General features: G+C 42.0%; 1 protein-coding gene and 1 long non-coding RNA gene across 2 annotated transcripts; one reads left to right on the plus strand and one right to left on the minus strand.

Annotated features, from left to right (window-relative positions):
- Positions 1–17738: 17738 nt before the first annotated feature.
- Positions 17739–21108, plus strand: LOC111837611 (gap junction beta-2 protein-like). The gene is made up of 2 exons (XM_023799811.2): positions 17739–18297; positions 18972–21108. The coding sequence occupies exon 2, from the start codon at positions 18997–18999 to the stop codon at positions 19753–19755; it is 759 nt and encodes a 252-aa protein (XP_023655579.2). The 5' UTR covers positions 17739–18297; positions 18972–18996; the 3' UTR covers positions 19756–21108.
- Positions 21109–21589: 481 nt separating this feature from the next.
- On the minus strand, positions 21590–22361 carry LOC140578841 (uncharacterized). Its single transcript, XR_011983112.1, has 3 exons — positions 22247–22361; positions 21822–21919; positions 21590–21698 (listed from the first exon to the last, which is right to left on the minus strand). It is a non-coding gene; the product is annotated as an uncharacterized lncRNA (long non-coding RNA).
- Positions 22362–26055: the final 3694 nt, after the last annotated feature.

A 26055-nucleotide genomic window follows, 5' to 3' on the forward strand; every position in this document is an offset into this window, starting at 1 on the left:
AGGAGACACGCTTACTGCGAATTCCCAGAAGCAAATTTCATTCGTGGCGATTACACAGATTACAAGCAAGATATTGTCTTACGGGTTATTTGATCGCTTTCTACGGAACAGTATTAGGGCCACCTAAATGGAAAAAATATAATGCATTTCAAGAGTCGAAATAAACTTTCTAGAAAAAAATCAAAAGTTAAACCAAAGAAACCAAATGACGACGCCATAGAGATTCCTCATATTTAGCTGATTTTTGGGTTCATTCCACACAAAAGATTTAGGGATAGCTTTTACTCCAGTGTTGTTAGACTGTTCAACATACAATAATAATGATGCTTACGATGTGCAGTATAATGTGCAATATACTGTATACTAACAGTGTGTTGAACAACCTTATGTGCAATATTGCTAACACACACTACACATATGCTACAGACTATTTAAAAAAATTTGACACCTGCACTCTTATGGTCAGTCATGGGCACCCTGTCAATAGCATACGTTATTTGTTAGTTGTTACCTGTCTGTTGTTGATTTAATGTTACTGTTATGTTACACTGCACTGTTAATTGTTGTCTAGTCTCTGAAGAAGCATTCAGGTAAGAATTTCATTGTACTCTGTACACAGTACTTTTGTATATATGACAATAAAATTTTGAATTTTTGAACTTATTAAAACTAGAAGATTATAACAGCATACTGTAGCTGTTTCCATTATCAAACCTGATGAGCATTATGAATAGAATAGAATAGAATGGCCACTTTTATTGTAATTCAGAAATACACCGGTTAGTGCACAACAGAACGAAATTTCGTTGCATTTTATGCTCACCATCGGCCTGGAAGAATGTGTAATACAGGTCCTTCTCAAAAAATTAGCATATTGTGATAAAGTTCATTATTTTCTGTAATAGACTGATAAACATTAGACTTTCATATATGTTAGATTCATTACACACAACTGAAGTAGTTCAAGCCTTTTATTGTTTTAATATTGATGATTTTGGCATACAGCTCATGAAAACCCAAAATTCCTATCTCAAAAAATTAGCATATTTCATCCGACCAATAAAAGGAAAGTGTTTTTAATACAAAAAAAGTCAACCTTCAAATAATTATGTTCAGTTATGCACTCAATACTTGGTCGGGAATCCTTTTGCAGAAATGACTGCTTCAATGCGGCGTGGCATGGAGGCAATCAGCCTGTGGCACTGCTGAGGTGTTATGGAGGCCCAGGATGCTTCGATAGCGGCCTTAAGCTCATCCAGAGTCTCCCTCAAGCTGTCCGTGAAGGGCAGCCACCTGTTGAGGTGCCCAGAGAGCTGGGGGTTAAGGGCCTTGCTCAAGGACCTGCAGACGTGCTGAGGCTGGGTTTCAACCAGTGACCTTGTGATTACAGGCACACGGGCTTAGCCTGCTGAGCCACATGCTGCCCCCCAGAACACACTGTGTAAACACATATGATATGTGGACGTCGGGCTAAGGATATGAGTAACATAATGACAATATTGTAACAGTGGGTCACTGAGCCATGTTCTCAATAATTGGACAGCAGAGACAGTTCATCACCAGATGGCGTTTATTACGCCCATACCACTGCAAAACACACACTCACACTGCCTTCCGTGCTCATCACTCCATTTACTCCTCATACACACGGTGGGCGCACACACACATACTCACACACACTACGTACAACAATAAACATTAACTACTATACATGACATAACACACAGCACATTTACAACGACACAATTACCCACATAACAAGTGATTCTGGGCCAGATCTGCCTGCATCTCCTTAAATTCCGGCACCGGTGACGTCTGGGCAAGAGAGTCTGCACCAGAATCTGTCCAGAGTTCTAAATGATACTGTTGGTCTGTATATGCTTCGAAGATCCAGCGCACATTCGCCTGGCCGTATATGTATGATCACTCACTTCCCAGATGCACAGCTGATAAGCTAAGAATCTGAAGGACAATCGTCCCACATAGCGAAATGAGTCTGAACCGGGTCTGGGCCAAATGTTGTTCAAAAATTGCATCAGGTACATATACATTGGAATGCTTCTCTTCACTACCATCATCTCACCCTTCATAGCTTGGGGATCACAGTGCAGGGCCACCTAACCTGCAGCATTCTCTGCTGAGGCCAGGGCCTGAACCAGCCCACAGAGCCACTCACTGCCGCCACTGGAAGCTGCTCTGAATTTAACTTTTGACTCTGGTGCCGATACGATCCAGATTTGGTAACATTCAATGTAACTCTGGCCCACATGTGGCCCTTATCTGTTTCAAATCCAGAAAACGGATTCAGACCAGTATTGGTCCGTTGTGCAAAAAGACACTGGGCCAGATCTGGTTTACGGATCTGTGTCAATTTCTGAACAACATTTGGCCCAGACCCATTTCATACTCATCTTGCTATGTGGGAAGTGATTACTGCGAACTGTTTACAACTGGCATCAGTCCAACATGCTGCTGGTACCTCTGCGCTACAATATGTAATGTATATGTATACATATATACACACATCGCAGAGAACTGTGATGTTGGGGAAAAATCCGCAATATAGCGGGGGCACGAAAGCCGAACTGCCATATAAGTGAGGGATCATTTTCCATGTAGTTTTTCATGTGTTTTAAGTCAGCAGTTTCTGATATGTTTTGTCCTGTCTGTGCTGCCCCCTGGTGGTGTTCTGGCTCATTGTTCCCAATACCTGTGTTTTGAATGTGTCTAGTCTCCCACTCCCAGAGATCACCTGATTGCAGCTACCAATCAGCTTGTTTAACTATTCAAACACTTGAAATGAGTTTCCTCCGCAGGGTGGCTGGGCTCTCCCTTAGAGAGTGAGGAGGTCAGTCATTCGGGAGGGACTCAAAGCAGTGCTGCTGCTCCTCCGCATAGAGAGGAGCCAGATGAGGTGGCTCGGGCATCTGCTCAGGATGCCTCCTGGACGGGGAGGAGGCCCCGGGGAAGACCCAGGACTCACTGGAGAGACTATGTCTCTCGGCTGGTCTGGGAACGCCTCGGGATTCCCCCAGAGGAGCTGGACGAAGTGGCTGGTGAGAGGGAAGTCTGGGTTTCCATGCTTAGACTGCTGCCTCCGCGACCCGACCCAGAAAAGCGGTAGGAGATGGATGGATGGATGGTCGGGATGCCGATGTCTTTAAATCTCGACTGAAGACCTATTACTTCAGTTTAGCTTATCCGCAACCTAACACAACAGAACTATGGCTGTTGGTGCTGCTGTACATGTCATTTTTATCTACTATGCTTGTACGTTTATGTGTCAATGCATGATCTGACCATCCATGCTCTCTGCCTTCCCACATGTCTGGATGGTGCCCGGACTTTGGCCACCCTTCACAGGTCAACATGGATAACAGACCCATTAATGGATTTAGTCTTTATTCTAATCACAGCTTATACCTACCTTTTAGCAAGCATGTCCACTCTTTTCTGTTTTCAGTAATGTTAGTATACCCAGGGGGGTTGGGCGGCCACTAGACCTTAGACCCCCAAAGGTTCTTTTTCTCCTTACTTAGGAGTTTTTGGTTCCTCTCCTCCATTGTCTTCTGGCTTTATTTAATTTCTTTCCTTCCCCTTTTCCCATTCTGTATCTCTCTCTAATAATGTTTTATATATCACAACACATCCATGTAAAGCACTTTGGGACGACTTTGTTGTGAAAGGTGCTATATAAAAATGAATTGAATTGAATTGAATTGAATTAAATTGAATGTCACAAATGCAGTTTCCTTTCCTATTTGCAAGTTTACAGCTATTCAAGTTTACAGCTATTTGTATGGTGGATCATGCTTTTAATGACAAAGCGGAGACAGTTTTTTTATAATAACGTAATGTTAGTTCTGTGTTTATTAACAGCACACTGCCAGAAATAAGAACCAACAGCACAGACAAGGGAAGTCCACACTTTTCTATACATTCATACTCAAACATTGTGGCATTTATGAGGCCATTTAGCTAGTACTGCTCATTTGCAAATCTGTGTGTTGCAGGAATTTTTTGTCATTCTGACCTTAAAACAGTTGACACAGAAGATGCCCTGTTTTCTGTATACTGTACCCTGTGAATTACCTTTATAAAGCCACAATATTTATGTAGGCTTCTTACTTTTAATTATATTAATAATCGAGTAATCTAACAATTAATTTGATGATTAACTGAATCAATGTTTATATGTAATATAATATAATATAATATACAGGGTGGGGCCCCACTGCAAGGTGCCCACTTACTCATCCACATATATGGTTAATTTAGGCACTTCTGGGGTGTTACTCACTTTGCTGCCCTCAACCTAGGCTTGCACGCTGTGTGATATTAATATTGACAACACTATTTATGCAATAACCACGGGGATTGGATGCTATCACTGGCAAATTTAGGTAGTCTCAGCTCACTGGATAGCGTCCATGTCTCACAGCCATACAGCAAGACAGGGAGCACCAGGATTCTAAAGACTTGGACCTTCGTCCTTCTGCAAAGATATCGGGAACGCCACACACCCTTTTCCATGCTCTTGCAATCTGTCTACTGACTTCATAGGAAGAGTCACCAGACACGTGAATATTGTTGCCAAGGTGAGTGAAGTTTTCGATGAGGTCGACATTCTCCCCACAGACAGACACACTACTGCTGGCTGTGCCTGAGAAGTCGTTAAAGGTGCGGATCTTTTTATCCAGGACACCCGCAATCCCAGACACTCAGACTCCTCACTCAGTCTCTTCAGAGCCTTGATAAGAGCCTCCATTGACTTCGCGAAGATCACAGCATCATCGGCAAAGTCAAAATCAGTAAATCTTTCTTCACCAACAGATGCCCCACAGCCACTGGTCCCCATGACCCTGCCCAACACCCAGTCCATACAAGCATTGAACAGAGCAGGATCAAGAACACTCCCCTTGAGAACCCCAGAATCAACTGGGAAGAACGCGGAGGTTCTTCCTCCACAGCACTCACAGTATCAGTGAACAGGCCAGCCATGACATTCAGCAACTTTGGGGGGATCCAGCAAAGACTCAGGATGTTGCACAGAGTCAAATGCCTTATGAAAATCGACAAAGGCTGCAAAGAACCTGTACCGATATTCATGTTTGCGTTCGATGAGAACCCCTCAGTGCCAGGTTGCTTGTTAGGCGTAAAACCAGACTGCTTTGGTCGCTGGAGGGTGAGCCGCTATCAAGTTTGTGTTAAAAACAAAACAGCACATTAAGGTTTCCAGATTAACTGTGAAAAAAAACAATTAATTGTAGGTGGAGTGATGGTTCTGAGGCTATGGATATGTGCTGGCAATCAAAAGGTTGCTGGTTTGAATCCCATGAATGCCTGGAGTGATTCTACTCCACTGGGTCCTTGAGCAAGGCCCTTAATTAACCTTTGTGTAACAGCCCTTTGGTTTGGATGACTTAACTAATTCGGAGAGTCTCAACGGGTGATATGAGCATTTATTGCTTCCGTGTTGAACACTGTGAAAACTGGAGAGAGAAAAAAAAAAAACAAACGCTCAAATGCACAAATGTTCAGTTGCAGCTTCACAGCAAACAATTTCAATAATAAAGGAATGCACTCATACATACAGTATTCGAGTCTCATACCTCGCTCTGCTCTCCCAAAGGTGCAGTCATGTAAATTAGTCCTTAAACTTTAAATACGATCCTCACATGTCAGAGAATAGTGTATAGGATAGCCCTTGTACAATAACTTAAATTCTAATTAAACTAAGGAAATCAGCATAAAAACCAAACTCAAAACACACTGTCCTTTTAAAAGCTAACCTATGAAAAACTTTTTTCCCCTTTTTCCTTTTTCTCTCTCGGGGTCCTCGCAGCATCTGTGAAACATGGTAGCTGTAGTATCATGCTTTGGGCTTGTTTTGCATCTGGACCAGGACAGCTTGCCATTGTCGACGGGACAATGAATTCTGAATTATGCCAGGGAATTTTAAAGGAAAATTTCAGGACATCTCTCTATGGACTACGTCTCAAGAGAAACTGGATCATGCAGCAAGACAACAGCCCCAAGCACACAAGTCATTCTACCAAAGATTGGTTGAAGAAGAATAAAATAAAGGTTTTTGAACGGCCAAGTCAAAATCCTGTCCTTAACCCAATATAAATGTTGTGGAAGGACCTGAAGTGTGCCATTCATTTGAGAAAACCCAACAACATCCCTGAATTGAGGCAATTCTGTATGGAGGAATGAGATAAAATTCTTCCAAGCCAATGTGCAGGACTGATGATGATCTATCGGAAATGTTTATTTGCCGTTATTGCTGCAAAAGGGGGTCACACCAAATACTAAAAGCAAAGGTTCACATATTTTTGCCACCCACAGATTTGTAACACTGGATCATTTTCCTCAATAAATGAATGACCAAGTACGATATTTTCGTCTCATTTGTTCAATTGTGTCGTTTTCACCTACTTTTTTGTTTTAAAATCAGATGGAGACTGCACACTTTCCAGCGAAGAAAGGTTCCCTGCTGTACGCCTTGTCTGAGGAAATACGGCATTTATGGAGCTTGCAATGGCTTGTCAAGCATTTCCTTTGTCCTTGCTTGTAGCAATTGGGCCAAATTTTCCAAGCACTACTTCCTTCCATTTAAGCACTAACTGTGCCAAGAGGGCTGTTTCAGTTTTTTTAGAATACACTGTATTTTGAGATGACTTCAGTCTTTGACCCATAATATATACAAAATATGCATTTGTTAGTGGAAACTGACTTGTAATTGGTAGACATTAGTATTAGCTATTACAGGGTAATCACAACAAGGGGTCTTATATAAAACCATAGATAAAAGGTGTGATGTCACTATAATAAATCACTCATGCTGGTCCTCTATTGGCTGTCTCAGTAGTTGAGGCGGGTGTTTATTTGCAGTCTTTTTTTCATGAAAGGTATGATGTCACTGTGATATATTACCCATGCATGCCCTCTATTGGCTGACTCAGTAGTTGAGGTGGGCATTTATTTGTAGTTCTTTTTTCATGACACTTAAGTGTTTGCTCTGTCAGCACTTAAGAATTGGGCTTAGACTTTGCTGAGCTTTATACAAAGCTCTTGGGTCTGACTTTTTGGTGAGATTTTTCAATCTCTTAATTCAAAGTGTAGGACTATTCTTAAGAGCATTTCTGAGAAGTTCTATGCATACCGCCCCTGGGCCCATATTCACAAAGCATCTTAAGGCTAAAAGTAGCTCCTAACTTGCCTATTTACGAGAAACTCCTAAAAAATAATGGGTGTGTCAGTCTTAAATGTAGGACTCCTATTTTTTTTATTTTACTAAGAGCAATTCACAAAGCACCTTATGCTAAAAGTAGCATTTAAGTCTGGGAGAACTAAAAAGTACTCGGGAGGACTAAGTCACTAAGACCAACTCACAAACAGTCACAAAATGGCTGCTGTCAATCCAAGTCGCAATGTCATGGAAACATTAAACGAACACTAAATTACTTAAAGGATACAGCCTCAGTCGGGAGGAAATAATGATTGTTGTGGAGCTTGTGAGGGATGCAATAACATCTCCAACAAACCAAAACAACCCAATCATATACAGTGGAAACCGCTTGTGATCATTATAACCAATTTTTTTCGTTTTCTTTATGTCTCAGGCAGATTACCATTCAATTGACATTTGTATATTTATTATATCAATATAAGGTAATAAACCGGACAGCGTCACTATTTACTGAATTTTATTGACTCTTTCAAAATACAATACAGTTGTTTCAAACGTTTCTCAAATTAAGATTAAATTACTGAACTGTGTATAATTGAAATATGCTATAATACAGTACAGTACTGTACATAAAATACAGCTTACTGTGATTTCACTGAAGCACCTCCATGGCTCGTTTTTGGCAGTTTATCATAAGCTTTGATGAGTCTTTATTTGTCATTAAGAGAAAATTACTTTCTTTTTCCCATCATGTTTTCTGTGTCTAGCCTTAGGTAGCCAGAAGCAGATGTGTTACTGCAAGGCAAAGTAGGCTTATCAGGGTAAAGAAAAAAAAAGAATTACTGCAGTTTCATTTTTTCCGTATGTTATCATGTTTAAAAATACCCAAGATGAAGACTGTAAGCGGACTACTTGATTACTATAACCAAATGAAGTTATTAAACAGTATTTGTACAGGAATGATTCTGTCCCAAGCTTTTTGATCCATATAAGCAGTTTAACTCCATATCCATGATCACTATACGCTTTTTCCACTGTATTTGCGCTCATGGGATGGTGCACGTACATTTTCACCAGCACATACTGGCCTCTCATCAACCAATCCCGTGGTTATTGCAGGGAAGCTCGTGCATGAGAACTGACGTCAGCCATAGCATCAGTGTCTCACTCTTAGCTTAGGAGTTCCTGTTTTTCCTTAGTAAAAGTTAATCTGAGCAGCTTTGTGAATAGGATTTAGGAGAAAACTTAGAAACTTTGACTATGACTTTGGAGTGCTCTTAGTGGTAAGATAAAATGCTTTGTGAATATGCGCCCTGATGATGTTTTAAGTCATATTTATGCAGGAATATGAACAATTCTGAAGGTTTCACTAACGTTCAAGCACCATTATGTATTTATTTTAAAATTATCATTATTTGTATCATTCTAAATGTCTTAATAAAACTGACAATGCCCAATGTTGTTGGACACACGATTTTTGTTGCCTGGGGGGGGGGGGTTTAGGGGGAGTTCACCCAGGCCTGTATGTAGTGAACGGCTCTGGGTGTGGTTGCTCCCTGCATGTAAATGAGGAACACCTGTGACTGGGATGGGGGGGGAATTTATAAATAGGATGCCAAGTTGGGGAAAGGCGGGGGAATGGCTGGCAGTAATGAATAGAGACTGTATGAGAAACTTTGGGCTGGGACTGCTGTCAGCATTTTGGGGGAAAACGCAGTGTGTCCGTCACTGGTGTTAGACCGGCCATGGATGAAGATAGTTAGTTATTGGGGGGGAAGAATGGGAACTGCATTTGTTTTAGGGCTGGCAGCGAGGACCTGAGGAATGATACAAGCCCTGTCGACTGAGGAACTTGAATCACCCTCCCCAGGAGAACGCGGGGGAGCCGGGTGTGACCTCCAGGGAAGTAACCGCTTTTTAACGTTGGAATTTTGTGATGAATGTGTGCGTGGATGTGTGAAAGAGAAAACTACGGATTATAGCTGTGAGCATGAGGGCGGGGTTAGAAGCAGGGGGGCATGGGGCAGGCATAAAGAAGACGACACAAGGGGTTTATTGACTAAATAAGGCATACAAACAGACATACAGCATAACACTTACAAAATCACATACAATGACTCGCTGTGGTACTGGACACAGAAAGGAACCTAAATACACCAAACTGACCTGGGCTAATGAAGACACAGAAGTGCAACATTAACTAATCGACCAGTCACAGAAAACACAAGGTAATGGGTAACAGGTGGAACTAATCAACACACTGTGTGGATTGACAGACCGAGCCACACAGGGTTCAACTACAGAGAGGGGAAAAGGCAGAATGGCCCGTAATACCTGCTGGCCAGATAGGGAAGAGGAAGAGGTCGGGGTCAGAACAGACACTCTCCATGACAACTGCAGGCTAAAAACGGTCATGGATACAAGAAAACTTGTGCTTTGGTAGAAAAACACCAGTGGATTTCATCATATGATTGTGTTATAACTGCAGATCCTGGTCAATAGGGATGTGTCATCAATTACACTTCTTCTTTTTTTACCCATAATCTGCAGAATAAGCAAATGCTATTTCTTTACAATTCCTCTGAATTCTTTTTTCCATCCACTTAATTACCAATGATCAGTGAGATACAGAATCTTCTCATGACTTCATGTACTCAAATTTCACATCAACACCAGCACACTGACATGCAGAACTGACCAGTTAACTGATTAACTGTGTTGAGCATTCTGGGCATTGTGGTGGCTTCATACTTCCAGAGTCAGAGATTCAGTTCTAACAGCTCTGTGTGTGGGGGGTTTGTCTGTTCTCCCTTGGTTTGTATGAGATTCCTAACAGGTCCTCCAATTTGCTCCCATAGTCCAGTTTCTTCTAGTCTGTATTTGTGTGCATATGTGTTTGTGTGTCTGCCCTGTGATAATCCAGCATCCCATTTATAGTGCATCTAACCTGGTACCTTGTGCTTTCAGGGATAAGTCTGTCTTAATAACCTGGATAAGTAACTGGAAGTCACTTATGCAAAAGTTTGGCCACCCCTCAAATATATTTTGGTAATTTTTTAATTGAAAAGATGTAAACAAAGTCTTTCTATGAAATGGAAAAAATGTACAATATTTTCAGCAAGCACTGATGCATAGTTATTTTTCATGTCATAAATTGAACAAAGATAAAAAATAAAAACATTACTGTGGCACTCTGCAAAAGTTTGGGCACCCTATATAATCAGTACTTAGTAGCACCTCCTCTGGCAGATATAACAGCTTGCAAATGCTTTTTATAGCCAGCTAAAAGTCTTTCACTTCTCGTACTTTGGATTTTCTCCCTTTCTTCCTTGCAAAAGGCTTCTAGTACTGTAATATTCTTTGGTCGTCTTGCATGCACAGCTCTTAAGATCTACCTACAAATTTTCAATGATGTTTAAATCAGGGGACTGTGATGGCCATTCCAAGACCTTCAGCTTGCATCTCTTGAGTCCATGGTGGATTTCAAGGTTTATTTAGGATCATTGTCCTGTTGTAGAAGCCAGCCTCTTTTCAGCTTCAGCTTTTTTACAGATGGTGTGATGTTTGCTTCCAGAATTTGCTGGTATTTAGTGGAATCCATTCTTCCCTCCACCCGTGCAATGTTGGCAATGAATACTTCCCTGAAACTTCACAGACAAGTTTGGGCAGTTCAGCATGCTGACGTCAGAACTGCTGAGTCAGCAGTGACTAGCTGACGCCAGGTCTGCTAACAGTCAGTAGTGAATATATATGACTAGGCAAACTGCATCAAATTCCTAAGATTTTATTAGTTAGATAACTTGTCGATTTTGAATTCAAAATGGATAGGCGCAGCTGCATAAATCATCTCGACAATTTCTGTTACATTTGTGGAAAATATAATATGTCTGGTCAATGCAAGTGCCTCCCATCTGGATTTCTTTCCACCAAATTTGGGTGATGTAAGCGATCAACATGGAGAGAGATTCCATCAAGATATTTCGCTCATGGAAACAAGATATCAAGGCCACTTTAATCCCAACATGATGGGCGACTACTGTTGGTTTCTACAACAGGATACTACTACCATCCACAAACGCAAAAGCAAATGCTTTAAACACTAGGCCTATTCAATAAGCCCAAGTTGAATCTTTAGCTGTTTTGTTACTGTGAATGCATCAATGGGATGATGATGATGTACCAAGTTTTAGTTTTGCGTAATGTACAGATTAATTTTTAAACGAGTTGACTTAACTTTAAATTCTGACGTGCTACAATAAATCTGACTTCAGATTTGGAATCAGCACGCTCGATTTAGTATAGGACACATACATTTTGCCAAGTAGCAGAATTTTTTTTGTTGTCCTGTGTAATCAATGTATCTAATACAATTGGGGGTTAAAGGGTTGTGCATGAAAAAAAAATTGCTATTTTACCTTTTAATTCTACTCTTTTTTATTCCACTCCATGCCCTTTTTGATTTCCCATGGACAATAGTTATTTCACAAGCATCACACGCACACACACACACTATACAGTACATGTCATACAGACAATAGAACATGAAAACACTTCAACACTTGGTGCTGAGTGTCATTGTTGGATATTATCATGTGAGTTGCTCAACTGCATAACAGGCATCATAATATAAATGTGAAAACACACACCCTCCCCAAACGGTCAATATTTTCAACATATTATATGTATAAAGAAACTTAGACATTTCAGTTTATGGTCTCAAGAGGACTACATGTTCTCCTACCAGTCAAATGATTATCAGCCATCTATATGCACATGAAGGACTAAAGCAGGGCTGCTTACTATGGGTGGTCTTGAAGCAGAACTAGGGAATATTAACATGTTCACCTCATCCTTGCTTTTTAGCTGGCAAGTTTGGTTCTCATTTGTACAGGATCATGGACCAGATTATGACATTGACCTGAAAATGTCCTTATTTGAGCAAGCAGCCAGAATGTAGTTTGCGGCTGAATTATCTACTGCTTTTTCTCCTGAAACAATTGCACAAGAGTGTGAGCTTTCTGTGTGCACGCACACAGGTGGGAGCTGCTAAATGACTCTGCATGATGCACTTTTTTTCATTATTCTGTTGTTAGGTGTAGATGACACTTCTGAGCATCATCTGACATCAGAGGTCATAAGCAGGGCAGTAACCTGAAACAAACATTTGTAGTTACAAAGCAATTTGTGACTCAGGATTTTCAGGAACAATAGAGGAAACTAAGACAAAGACATATGACCACATCCCTTCAGTGTTTAAAGATAAACTTCAAATTACATTCAATTTTTTTATGAAGTCACTATATTATAAAGGTATGTTTTACAAGCAAGATACAATGGTAACAGACTAATACAAAAAAAATTAATAAGTAATTACAGTTGAGAAAAACTGTATGTGGATGATTATGTGGGCCTAAATGTGTGTTTATGAACTATGGAGTTGTCTGGTATTCCAGAAGGTTCTTTCTGAGCTTATTCTTGTCATGCCCATCCTGAGAGCTGATTAGTGGGAATCAGCTGCACCTGTATCCAGCTCCTTAAAAGAGTGAACTTGCACCCACTGTGAGGTATTGCTGATGTTACTGTGACTAACTGAGCAGATCTTCCTTGTTCTCCATCCAGCCCTGATCCTGTCCTGCCTACCGAGTTCCAATCTGTACCCCAACTCCTTGAATCCCTGCTGAGTGCAGACCTCTGTCATATGTTTTTTGAGTCGGCTTGAATCCCCCACATTGGCTTTCCAGACCCAGAGCTCAGTGGGCCCAGCCAAGCTTCAGTGTGCTGATTTTGCTAGCGTTTGCCCCTTGTTTAAGTATAGATAAGGGTATCGTGCACTTCTGTCTCTGTGAGTGTTCTAGGCCCTGACAATTCTCTGCTTGGTGAATTGGAAAACAGCTACTTCACTGATGCAATTAATTTCTATATTCAACTTTATATACTATGCTGAGTGAATAACATGTTTACTGCTAACAAGGACAGTCTCCTCTCCGGTTGCCGACACCTTATCATGGTGGAGGGGTTTGCGTGTTCCAATGATCCCAGGAGCTAAGTTGCCCGGGGCTTTATGCCCCTGGTAGGGTCACCCAAGGCAAACAGGTCCTGGGTGAGGAACCAGACAAAGTGCGGCTCGTCAGACCCTTATGATGAATACAAACATGGATTCACGATTTCCCTTGCCCGGACGCGGATCACCGGGGCCCCCTCCTGGAGCCAGGCCTGGGGGTGGGGCTCGATGGCGAGCGCCTGGTGGCCAGGCCTACACCCATGGGGCCTGGTCGGGCACAGCCCGAACAAGGTACGTGGGTCCCCCCTCCAATGGGCTCACCACCTGTAGGAAGGGCCATAGGGGTCGGGTGCGTTGTGAGCTGGGCAGTGGCCAAAGGTGAGGACTTTGGCGGTCCGATCCTCGGCTGCAGAAGCTAGCTCTAGGGACATGGAATGTCACCTCTCTGGTGGGGAAGGAGCCTGAGCTGGTGCGCGAGGCTGCGAGGTTCCGACTAGATATAGTTGGGCTCGCCTCGACGCACGGCTTGGGCTCTGGAACCAGTCTCCTCGAAGGGGGTTGGACCCTCTTCCACTCTGGAGTTGCTCACGGGGAGAAGCGCCGAGCTGGGGTGGGCATATTTATTGCTCCCTGGCTGGGCGCCTGTACATTGGGGTTTACCGCAGTAGACGAGAGGGTAGCCTCCCTTCGCCTTCGAGTGGGGGGACGGGTCCTGACTGTTGTTTGTGCTTATGCGCCAAACGGCAGTTCAGAATACCCACCCTTTTTGGAGTCCTTGGAATGGGTGTTGGAGAGCGCTCCCCCCGGGGACTCTCTTGTTCTGCTGGAGGACTTCAATGCCCACGTGGGCAATGACAGTGAGACCTGGAGTGGCGTGATTGGGAGGAACGGCCCCCCCGATTTGAACCCGAGTGGTGTTCTGTTGTTGGACTTCTGTGCTCGTCACGGATTGTCCATAACGAACACCATGTTCAGGCATAAGGGTGTTCATATGTGCACTTGGCACCAGGACACCCTAGGCCGCAGTTCGATGATCGACTTTGTAGTTCTGTCATCGGACTCGCGGCCACATGTCTTAGACACTCGGGTGAAGAGAGGGGCGGAGCTGTCAACTGATCACTACCTGGTGGTGGGTTGGCTCCGCTGGTGGGGGAGGAAGCCGGCCAGGCCTGGTAGGCCCAAGCGTATAGTGAGGGTCTGTTGGGAACGTCTGGCGGAATCCCCTGTCAGAGGGAGTTTCAACTCCTACCTCCGGCAGAACTTCTCCCATGTTCCGGGGGAGGCGGGGGACATAGAGTCCGAATGGGCCATGTTCCGCGCCTCCATTGTGGAGGCGGCTGACCGGAGCTGTGGCTGTAAGGTGGTCGGTGCTGGTCGCGGCGGCAATCCCCGAACCCGCTGGTGGACACTGGTGGTGAGGGATGCCGTCAAGCTGAAGAAGGAGTCTTCGGGCCTTTTTAGCCTGTGGGACTCCGGAAGCAGCTGATGAGTACCGGCAGGCTAAGTGGAACGCGGCTTCGGCGGTCGCTGAGGCAAAAACTCGGGTATGGGAGAAGTTTGGCGAGGCCATGGAGAATGACTTCCGGACGGCTTCGAGGAGATTCTGGTCCACCATCCGGCGTCTCAGGGCGGGAAAGCGGTGCAGCATCAACACTGTTTATGGTGTGGATGGTGCGCTGCTGACCTCAGCTCGGGAAGTTGTGGGTCGGTGGAAGGAATACTTCGAAGACCCCCTCAATCCCACCGACACGCCTTCCAATGAGGAAGCAGAGTCTGGGGACTTGGGGGTGGACTTACCTATCTCTGGGGCAGAGGTTGCTGAGGTGGTTAAAAAGCTCCTTGGTGGCCGGGCCCCGGGGGTGGATGAGTTCCGCCCGGAGTTCCTCAAGGCTCTGGATGTTGCGGGGCTGTCTTGGTTGACACGCATCTGCGGCATTGCGTGGACATCGGGGGCGGTGCCTCTGGATTGGCAGACCGGGGTGGTGGTCCCCATCTTTAAGAAGGGAGACTGGAGGGTGTGTTCCAACTATAGGGGGATCACACTCCTCAGCCTCCCTGGTAAGGTCTATTCGGGGGTGCTGGAGAGGAGGGTCCGTCGGATAGTCGAACCTCGGATTCAGGAGGAGCAGTGTGGTTTTCGTCCTGGCCGTGGAACAGTGGACCAGCTCTATACTCTCGGCAGGGTCCTGGAGGGTGCGTGGGAGTTTGCCCAACCAGTCTACATGTGCTTTGTGGACTTGGAGAAGGCATTCGACCGCGTCCTTCGGGGAGTCCTGTGGGGAGTGCTCCGGGAGTACGGGGTGCCGGACTGCCTTATAAGGGCTCTTCGGTCCCTGTACGACCAGTGTCAGAGCTTGGTCCGCATTGCCGGTAGTAAGTCGGACTCGTTCCCGGTGAGGGTTGGACTCCGCCAGGGCTGCCCTTTATCACCGATTCTGTTCATAACCTTTATGGACAGAATTTCTAGGCGCAACCAGGGCGTTGAGGGTGTCCGGTTTGGTGACATCAGGATTAGGTCTCTGCTTTTTGCAGATGATGTGGTTCTGTTGGCCTCATCAGACCGTGACCTTCGGCTCTCACTGGAACAGTTCGCAGCCGAGTGTGAAGCGGCTGGAATGAAAATCAGCACCTCCAAATCCGAGACCATGGTCCTCAGCCGGAAAAGGGTGGAGTGCTCTCTCCAGGTCGGGGAGGAGGTCCTTCCCCAAGTGGAGGAGTTTAAGTATCTCGGGGTCTTGTTCACGAGTGAGGGAAGGATGGAGCGGGAGATCGACAGGCGGATCGGTGCGGCATCAGCAGTGATGCGGGTGCTGCATCGGTCTGTCGTGGTGAAGAAGGAGCTGAGCCAAAAGGCAAATCTCAATCTACGTTCCTACCCTCACCTATGGTCATGAGCTGTGGGTAGTGACCGAAAGAACGAGATCACGAGTGCAAGCGGCTGAAATGAGTTTTCTCCGCAGGGTGGCTCGGTCATTCGGGAGAGACTCAGAGTAGAGCCGCTGCTCCTCCGCATTGAGAGGAGCCAGATGAGGTGGCTCGGGCATCTGCTTAGGATGCCTCCAGGACGCCTCCCTGGTGAGGTGTTCTGGGCATGTCCCACTGGGAGGAGGCCCCGGGGAAGACCCAGGACACGCTGGAGGGACTATGTCTCTCGGCTGGCCTGGGAACGCCTCGGGATCCCCCCAGAGGAGCTGAATGAAGTGGCCAGGGAGGGGGAAGTCTGGGTTTTCCTGCTGCCCCCGCGACCCGACCTCGGATAAGCAGAAGTAAATGGATGGATGGATGGATGGAAGGACAGTCTCATTACCCAGATATACAGTTTGAGTCTTGAAAACAATACTTAAGTCAACACTGTCAATCTAAAAAAACCAAAAAATAATCCCCTCTAAGAGATGAGGCGAAAAATCTTTTCGTTATCAGTCATGCAAGCACTGACACCATTTAATACCAATGCATTTCATTTAAATAACTCCACTAACTCTTGACCAGACCATCAATGTTTAAATTCGAGCCCTCCTTGCCAAATATTTATACAAAAGTTGAAATTTTACAATAAATTTCAAATTGTTTCAATGTTTATGTAACATCACCCTTGCGCAAAGCTGCTAAATGCAATCTTTGCTCTCAACATCTGTGACAAGAATTATGTCACAACAGCTGCGTGTGCTGTGGTGCGTCCGCGTAAGCAATAGCTCAGGGGTGGCCAATCTTATCCAGGAAGGGCCGTGGTGCGGGTTTTCACTGCAACTCCATAATTAGATTACTAATTAGAGGACTGATTGGCTGAAGAGTCCACACCCCGATTTGAACAGCTGACCTAAAGGTTACCCCTAAAACCTGCAAACACACTAACCCTTTGCAGATAAGATTGGCCACCCCTGCAGTAGATGGAAACTAGCCCCTACTACTCTGTCATGATATCTACTGTCAGCTAGGGTGTGGGAGTTTATGACTTTTTTTTTTTTTTTTTTTGGAATTACGTGTAAAAACCATGAATAAGTTTCCACTGCATCTTACCTCCCCCAGTCTTACTGTAGATGATTGTAATCAATGCAATCTGCTCCATTCCTACATGCAGCATGGCTCTGTCTTTACTTTGCCAAATCTCCTCTCCTATTCAGCACATGCTAAATAATTAAAAGCATAGTTTCCCACTTGGGTCTCAACTGACTAAGCATTGACCATATTTTGGCTACAAATTGCATTTTGAATTAACTTCTAGACAAAGTTTTCACTTATTTGTTTGTTCAAGTAAATTCAAATATCCTCCTGAGACCCCACCCATTCATTTATGTCCATTGTAGTGGGCATGTTGTTTTTGCATCTATCTTTTCACTGATGTAAGGAAACATATTTATTCCTGTTGTACACTAAAGAACACTGTGAAATTAAAAATAAAAATACATTTGAAAAAATCTAAATTGTAAGATGTCTTATTTCCTCCAAAGACAAATAACCTATAATTGAAGGACACTTTTTTCCTTGGGTCTCAGGAGGATATAATTGTAAAAGAATTACAGATATTGCCATTGCTGTCCAGAGAGGCTTGCTGCTTAGATACACCTTATATTATTTCACGAAAATGTGTTCATTTTAAATACTTTGGTTTATAAACTAAATTTACAGGAAATGGATGTGATTCTCGCACTTCATTGCGGTTAATTCTTTATGAACTATATGAAAGGTGTGACCAGTTTGAACCATTATTATTGTTATTGTATTTCATTATCCAATCGTACGTGTTACAAAATCAGGTCATTTATCTTTAAATTTCCCAGCTATTTGATCGGGACTGCGGTAAAGAATTTCAGATATTTTTAACCAATCTTCCGTTATTCATAAACAAAAATGGCTTAACGAAGGCGATTGTTATACTGTTCACTATACTGCATATAATTTAATTTATTCCTAAATGAGGTCAATTTAGCTCCGCCCCATTGGTGAAAAGTCATAAGCTAAGAGCGTGGTGGAAAGACTGGGAAAGACAGTATCAGCAAAGAAAGTTGTAGATACCTAAGTTGAATTTTGTCTCCTTTGATACAGTACATTATACTTGGGAATTCCTTGATATTAGCAAAGGAAAGAAAACCGGTTTTGAAAGGTAAGACGTACTATATACCATTTGGATAATCATAATATACTTTTAAGTTGTCTGTCGTTACTTTATGGTCACTGTTGTTTCTTTCACCAATAAATAGAATATTCTCATAATCAGAGCAAATCTGTTTGTAGCATATTTTCATAATTATTCAGTTAAAAATTAAAGCCGCATTACAACAGATGAATACCGTTATCATTCTAACAAAAAAGGGACAGAACACAAATAATTTCTTAACACAGTAAAATCTTATGTGATGCGTTTTTTGTATAAATAAATCAGTATGAATATTCCTACGTTTTGGCTTACAAGGGCCATAATAAATATACAAATAGATCAAAACATCAGATATCGAACATAATGTTCATGACGTATTCATAAATATTATTTAGTTTAATGAAACATTAAGAAGCTAGAAACATTAATACACTACAAACTATATGGTTTGAAAAATCACTGCTAAGGAGACCCGTTCATCAGCTTTTCAGAATCAGTGTCTTGTATGCGACCAATTTCCATGGTGTTTGGGATGAAAAGAAAATGTGCTTGGCTTGACTTTTAGTTTTGTGAGAAGGAAGAATATCCACTCTGCTTTTGCAAAGTAATTTTCACTGTAATACTATGATCCCTGCTCCATCATATCTTACCTCGACTTACCCCAACAATGTTTTCTGCAGGAACTGTGATTTGCCATCAAACAAGATGAGCTGGCTAACGCTGTACTCCCAGCTGACCGGAGTAAACAAACACTCTACCAGCCTTGGGAAGGTCTGGCTCTCTGTACTGTTATTCTTCCGTATCATGATTCTAATGCTGGCGGCTGAGAAAGTATGGGGAGATGAAAAATCAGAATTTTCATGCAACACGTTGAGCCCTGGTTGCGAAAGTGTCTGCTACGACCATTACTTCCCCATTTCACACATACGCCTGTGGTGCCTGCAGCTGATCTTCGTGTCCACGCCAGCTTTGCTTGTGGCCATGTACGTAGCATACAACAAGCATGGAACCAAAAGAGTTATTCTGCGCTCAGGCAATGAAAACATAGAGGGAGACCTGAAGGCTCTGAAGAATAAACGTCTGCCCATCACCGGACAGCTCTGGTGGATCTACTTTTTCAGCCTGCTTCTCCGGCTCCTGTTTGAGGGGGGCTTCATGTATGCCCTGTACACCATCTACGGTAGCTTCTACATCAGTCGAGCTGTGCTGTGCAATGTAAAGCCCTGTGAAAACCAAGCAAATTGCTATATTTCTCGTCCCACCGAAAAGACCATATTCACCATCTTCATGGTGGTGTCCTCAAGTCTATGTATTTTGCTCAACCTAGCTGAACTCTTCTACCTGATTGCTAAGGCACTGATACGGAGCTTTCAGCTCTCCAACAGAAGGCAGGATTGCAACCATTTAGCCAGTAAGTTTGAGGAGACGATTCCCATGGAAAAACAGACAAGTCCCAAATATTGAAGTGACTCCTTTCCCAAAGGAGTTACTGATAAAATGACAATTTCTTATTCTTCTTCAACAACAAAAAAACTATTCATAAAACAAGATTTGTCTTCCAGGTTCAGAGAAATTAACAAAAGTGAATATGAGCAGTATTATTGAATGCCCTTTTCGCTGGCAAGGTTGCAAATCATTTTAGTTTAGGAGCCACAAGTAATGTAGTAGTACACTCTTACTTAATGTACTAGTTAACCAGAATCTAAATGTTCTGTACTGATTCCATGTTTGTTCATCATTAATCAGTCATAACAGTTCATATATTTCATGCAGTTACCATATTTGTTTATGATTTGTACTTCAATTCACTCAAAATTTGAATCAATTTTGGTGTGCTACATCAAAATCAAAGTTTTTTTGACCTGAAAACAAAGGCCTCCTCAAATACAGAAGTTGGGTTTAGTAGAATTGTAGTTTTGCTACCAGGTTCCGAAACCAGCAACGATACGTCTGAGATAAGCTTAAGCCTTAAAGATACTTCATAGTAGGCCTGCTGGGTGGGATGGTAGTTCAGTACTGGGGGTGGTTCCTGTTTTGCTACCTTAGCCACTGTCCATCTAAATATCTGTTCATTTGCCTGCTGTAAGGCCTCAAAATGTGCATATCTTTAAATCTTCATCTGCTTGCTTGACATTACTATCCTAAACAGCTTCTAAATTTTAACCATTAGTATGGATAAATATTTTACTCGATTAATTCAGGCTAATTAAGTAGGTATTACAAAAGGACAACTTTTGGGAGTTACACTAGAAATGTTTAAAGTAGCAAAGCCATAAACCACTACATCAGCTACTTTTACCACCAGGGATGGAGCACACTGCCACCTGGGCAGGGGCATCCGAAGCATTTTGAATGTGGGGGGGACACACTGGCATAAAACTAATATTTTATGTTAAATGTGGGGGAGGGGGGGGGTCCAAATGAATAATTATGAAATGTGAGGGGGACACGTCCCCTTCAGATTTAATGGCACTGGCGCCCATGCGCCTGGGCCTTAGCCTGAGTAACTTTTGAAGCATCATTTGGAAGGCCTCCATCCACTTCCCATATCTGCTTGTCCCATACAGGGTCATCCTCTCCTTTATATAGTACTGTATAAACAGACACTTATATACATGCACACATGGGCAGTTAATAGAAGATTTGAGGTGTGATACCAAAATATGTTCAGGAGGGACTCTGGTATTAATCTGCTAAGATGCCCAGTCAAATTAACATGTAGCTATGCACTGTTAGATATATTTTACATATTTAAACAAATGTATTTTTTAACCATATTTTGTATGGTTAAATGTATAACCACCTGAAAGATTTAGGTAACAACCCAGTGGGCACACACTCATGGAATCCACGTGGAAAAGATGTGTTTTCACCACGTGGAAAAGATGGGTAATTTAGGCGTAAAAGGCAAGTTGAATTCCACGTGGATGTTGACACATGGAATCCACGTGTTTTCACCACGTGGAAAAGACGTGGAATTTAGGTGTAAAGGCAAGTTGAATTCACGTGGATGTTGGCCCGTGGAAAATACATGTTGTGTTCAACGTAAATTCCACAAAGTTCAAAATGTCTACAAAGCAGACACAAATCACATAAAAGTTTTGTCATATTTTTATCAATTATTTAGTCATATTTCAAAACAAACAATACAAAATGCACATAAAAACTGGGTGTAGTGCATAATACTGACATAACTTATAAAAATGCCAATACTAATTAAGACTAATGAAACAAACAGAACAGCTAAGACAAGATAGACAACTGTCTAAAACACCAAAATAAACAAAAATACAGTAACATTTACACTGTGTCCAGTCTTTCTTTCCTCTTAGGTGCATTTCTCAACCGGTTGGCAATGATGCTGAGGGCAAAGGCTCCTGTAACATCATGGGCCTTTACTACTCTGTCTGTCAATCAAAGGACAAAAATGTTTAGTATAATTCAGATGCATGGACTTCAATGTATCAATACAATCATTATGTCGATATAAAAAAAGACACGACCACATAAGGCACTGTTCAATTACTTACCAGTTATTAATTTGCACAGCGCTGTCTTCTCAAATGATATTTTATCCCCTCGTGATCCCTTCATGTTTAGTTGACGCATAAGTGAATTGGTAAAGAATCTAGAAGAGAACAGAACTATTTCACATGATTAACAAAAGGCAAATAAGATCTACCTGGTATTCAAACTATGATCTAAGGAAATTATTGTATCAATTAATGTCTGACACAATTGTTGTAGATACGAGTGTGATTTCATATTATAAGCAGATATTTTAGTGAGGGATACAAGATAACATCAAAATCACATCAGAATCGACCGAAATTGCTTATTTTTAAAATGTAATATTATGCGCTAGTCACTTTTATAAGTGATTTTAGCTGAAATTTAAAATGAGAAAATTCAATAAAAAACAGTCTTGAAAATTACTAAAATCTGAATTACTCACATGGGAAAACCTGATAATCGCTCAGGAGGTAACAGCAGACAGGAGAAACCAGCGCGTAAGACTACTTTCAGGGATGCAGTTTGCGTACGTTAAAACTAGTTAATACCGGTTCAAAATTGGATGGCGTCAAACGTTTGCGACGCTTATACGACGAAATGTATAAGCCCCGCCCCCACCAGTCTCCTGCTTGTTAATGCTTACCGTTTGCCAGCTTAAGATGTCAATCCAAAAAAAAAAAACTGTTAAACAGTGATTAGAATATCAAATAAAAATAACTGAACTAAATGAATGTTTAATATGTAGAACAAAGTATTATATTATATTGTTTGTAGGATATTGACTTCCATGTTCAGAGGGTGAAGGAAATGGATCTAAATGGATTTCACGTGGATTGCACATGAATTCCACGTTAATTTAGAACATGCTGCATGTCTATAACATCACGTGGAATCTACGTGGATAAAATCACTTGGATCCGCCACTTCACCAAATATCCACCAAAAATCCACGGGTTGCCAGCTTGAGTTTAAGCTGTCCAGGGCAAGTAAAGCCTATCTGTATTATTTGTATTAGCACAAAAATACAAAAAGTTAAAAACTAGATATTTCAGATGTTAATATATTTTGCAAAAGAGGGGATGTGTTCTAGTCTTTTTTGGCTTTTAATACAATTTACTGAATTACATTATACAATCACACACACAAAACACACAAAATGTTTGACATTTATGAATTTTCTAATTCTCTGTTCTCTGATTTTCTTTTCACAGATTTACAATTAGGATTGAATGTGCAATTGCAATGGTAAATATTCTATAATTATACCCAAATACACAAGAAATGAATAGATGTATATGCAATTAATACATCTATTAATACTTATGAACACTAAGTTTGCTTTATTCCATCAGTGTGCACCAGCTAGGGCTTTGGACAATTTTGGTAGTGAGATGTTTAATGTTTAATTAATGATTGCCACATTTATGTAAAACATACAAAAATTCTTGTTTGAACTGAGATTATACCACAAATTAGGTCAATCAACCATCAATAGGATGAGTACGAGAATGGTTCCTTATTTTCCACGTGATATCTACGTGAGTTCCACGTACAGTGGAATGAGATGTAAAACTCCACATGTATTCCACGTTAATTTAGAACAGGTTTTCCACGTGCCTAAAATCACATGGAATCTACGTGGATATCAGGTGAAAACTGGTGGATCCACCACTTCACCAAATATCCACCAAAAATCCACGTGGATTACACATGTTGTGCCCACTGGGAATAGATTTGCCTGAGATTTACACTGTACTTGTTGATTTTCAATGTAATGGTCCAAATAGTATGTGAAATACACCATTTACTATGAACCACAAATTATAAAGAGATTTCATTCAGTGCAACAAAATGTGAACTGGTATTTTCATGTAACTTAGGGCTGGGGGTGGTGCGGGTCATACTACACTGCCCCCCACCTTGTATAGGATAAGGCATCGGTAAATTAATGAATAACAATTAAAAAACAATCCAATTCACGAGAAGGAAAAATGTTGGCAGAATAACATTAGGTTAACTAAGAATAACTAGATAGAAAATAACTGGACAGAAACGTATGTGTGTCACGGACCAACCCCGGAGATCCTCTAGTAACATTGGGAGGACCACGCCCTCGGGGAGACCCCGACGAGGATTACCCTTCTGAGACCCCGAGACCGACCTCTGCCTGTCCATTGACCACCGATTACCTGCCTAGCCCTCCGATCGCCGACACTCACCGCCCGAACCCCGCCTGTCTGACTATACGATCTCTGTCTGCCGTTTTGGATTTACGACGAGTTATTTTTTCGCTCCCATCGCTTTTTGGAGAGGTTTCAATCTATAATAAAGCTGCTCCTCGCTCCTGATTTCCGCGCTAGTGTCTTTTCTTCTCCGTTATCATAACAATGTGTCTATAAATTTAAGTACTAGGCAGGTTAAAACAATTATAATTAAGGTAAATGAAAACCAAACCCTCAAAATTTGCCAAAGAATGCAGCAGGGACTGTTAGCCTAGCTAATCACTACTGATCGACTTATAGAATCCCTTTAACATAACTGCAACAATTAACATTAAGGCTGGGCAATAGGGCAAAATAATTTATCATAATACTTTTTTGTATCGTTCAATATCAATAATTATCACTATATATATGATATTACCAAAACAGTAGCATGTGGTGTGCTCTGCTAACTCAATCAAAAGTTTTGTATCCATCTCAGATGTTTAATAATTTTGGGACAAAACATAATTGGCTGAACTCTGTCTCTCCATAATGTTCCACTATGTATTTGTCCCATACTTGCTTCCATTTATTCCTGCCGAGGAATGACGAGGTGTAGAAATTATGTATGGTCTTTGGAATCTCGTAACACATGATAACGTTATACTGTAGCGTATGGAGATGCCGAACCTAATGCCTGCCTCAGCATCCCAATTACATGTGTCGCTGCATTCTGTAACTGCATCTGTTTTATATTGATGGGGAAACAGGCAAGGGGGCAATGAAGTCAGTGAAATTATACTTATAACATAGATAAACCATACTTCATCCGCCAATAGCGTTCGCTGTCAGAAACGGCATGACTCCGCCCCCAAACTGTCAAAACCTCCCCCCGGCAGAACGCGAGCGCAGAAATTTCCATCGAGCTCAGAGAGCGGCCGAAGGAAATGCGCTTTGCGCACGAGCGCAACCATAACGTTGGAAGGAGAAAAATACATTAGAGATGGTGATATTATGATGCACGCACACGCAGCTTTCGTCTTTGGCTGAGTTAGGAGAGGTATGTAGTAGGTGTGTGCCCGTGGGGGGAGGGGGTAGTGGAGTTCCGGCTTTGATGCTGCAGACGCGTGTAATTACATTTAACTTACATTAAAACATAAAAAAATACAAATAACTCCTGGGCTCATATTTCTACTGTTGATTATATGTACTCATTAGTGCAATGGTTCCCAACCTTTTTTTGCCTGTGACCCCATTTTGACATCACAAATTGGTGATATACTCCATGGTGAGGGATGTGCCAGGCAGGGCTGTTAGTATTATTATTGAATTTCAGGCAAGGTGATCACCATGGGATTTAGCCCCCCTAACATTTGGACTCAGCCCCCCTAAAAATTCTCCATAAACTTTACACAAATTGGTGATCGGCCACGTCCCCTTTAAATTTCATATGAAAACGGCGGCAGACTTCGGCTCCGCAACGTCTTTCAGCGCGGTCTTCAACTGAAGCATCACAGACTGCGGCATCACAGAGCGAGGATTAAACCAAGGTGTGTGTTTTTCGATAAATTATTATATCTGCATCAGTGCAGTCCTTTTTCATAAATACAGTTTACAAAAAATGTCAAAATTTTCGCTGTGTTACGTCATCACACCAGCTGTTTCCTCTAGCGAATAGGAAGCCCTTAATACTTACCCAATTAACCTATAGTCTACTTTATAAAACAATGATGCTGTTTTAATTGGAAAACCTAACTGTCTATATAAAACATTACACAGTGCATGGCATTAACTGCCATAGAGTTATGCACATAAATGATTAAAAACAGTGACAGACAGCATTCAATACACTCGTTTTAACTGCATAGCAGTGTGATTTACAGAGATAGAAAAATCCTGTTTTTTTGTAATAAATATTGTATTAAATAATGTCCCAGATCGTAAAAAACATTTATTAGCCTTAGAGTAGCGTTTTTTGTCACTTTGATTTAGAAAAAGTTACTTTTTTAATGAATAGAAACAAAAGAAGAATGATATAAAAAAGATG

This window comes from Paramormyrops kingsleyae, chromosome 16, assembly GCF_048594095.1.
Source record: "Paramormyrops kingsleyae isolate MSU_618 chromosome 16, PKINGS_0.4, whole genome shotgun sequence".
Classification (NCBI taxonomy): domain Eukaryota; kingdom Metazoa; phylum Chordata; class Actinopteri; order Osteoglossiformes; family Mormyridae; genus Paramormyrops; species Paramormyrops kingsleyae.

What these genes read in the sequence shown, in the direction of transcription:
- LOC111837611 (XM_023799811.2), top strand. Translation starts at nt 18,997, where the DNA reads ATGAGCTGGCTAACGCTGTACTCCCAGCTGACCGGAGTAAACAAACAC.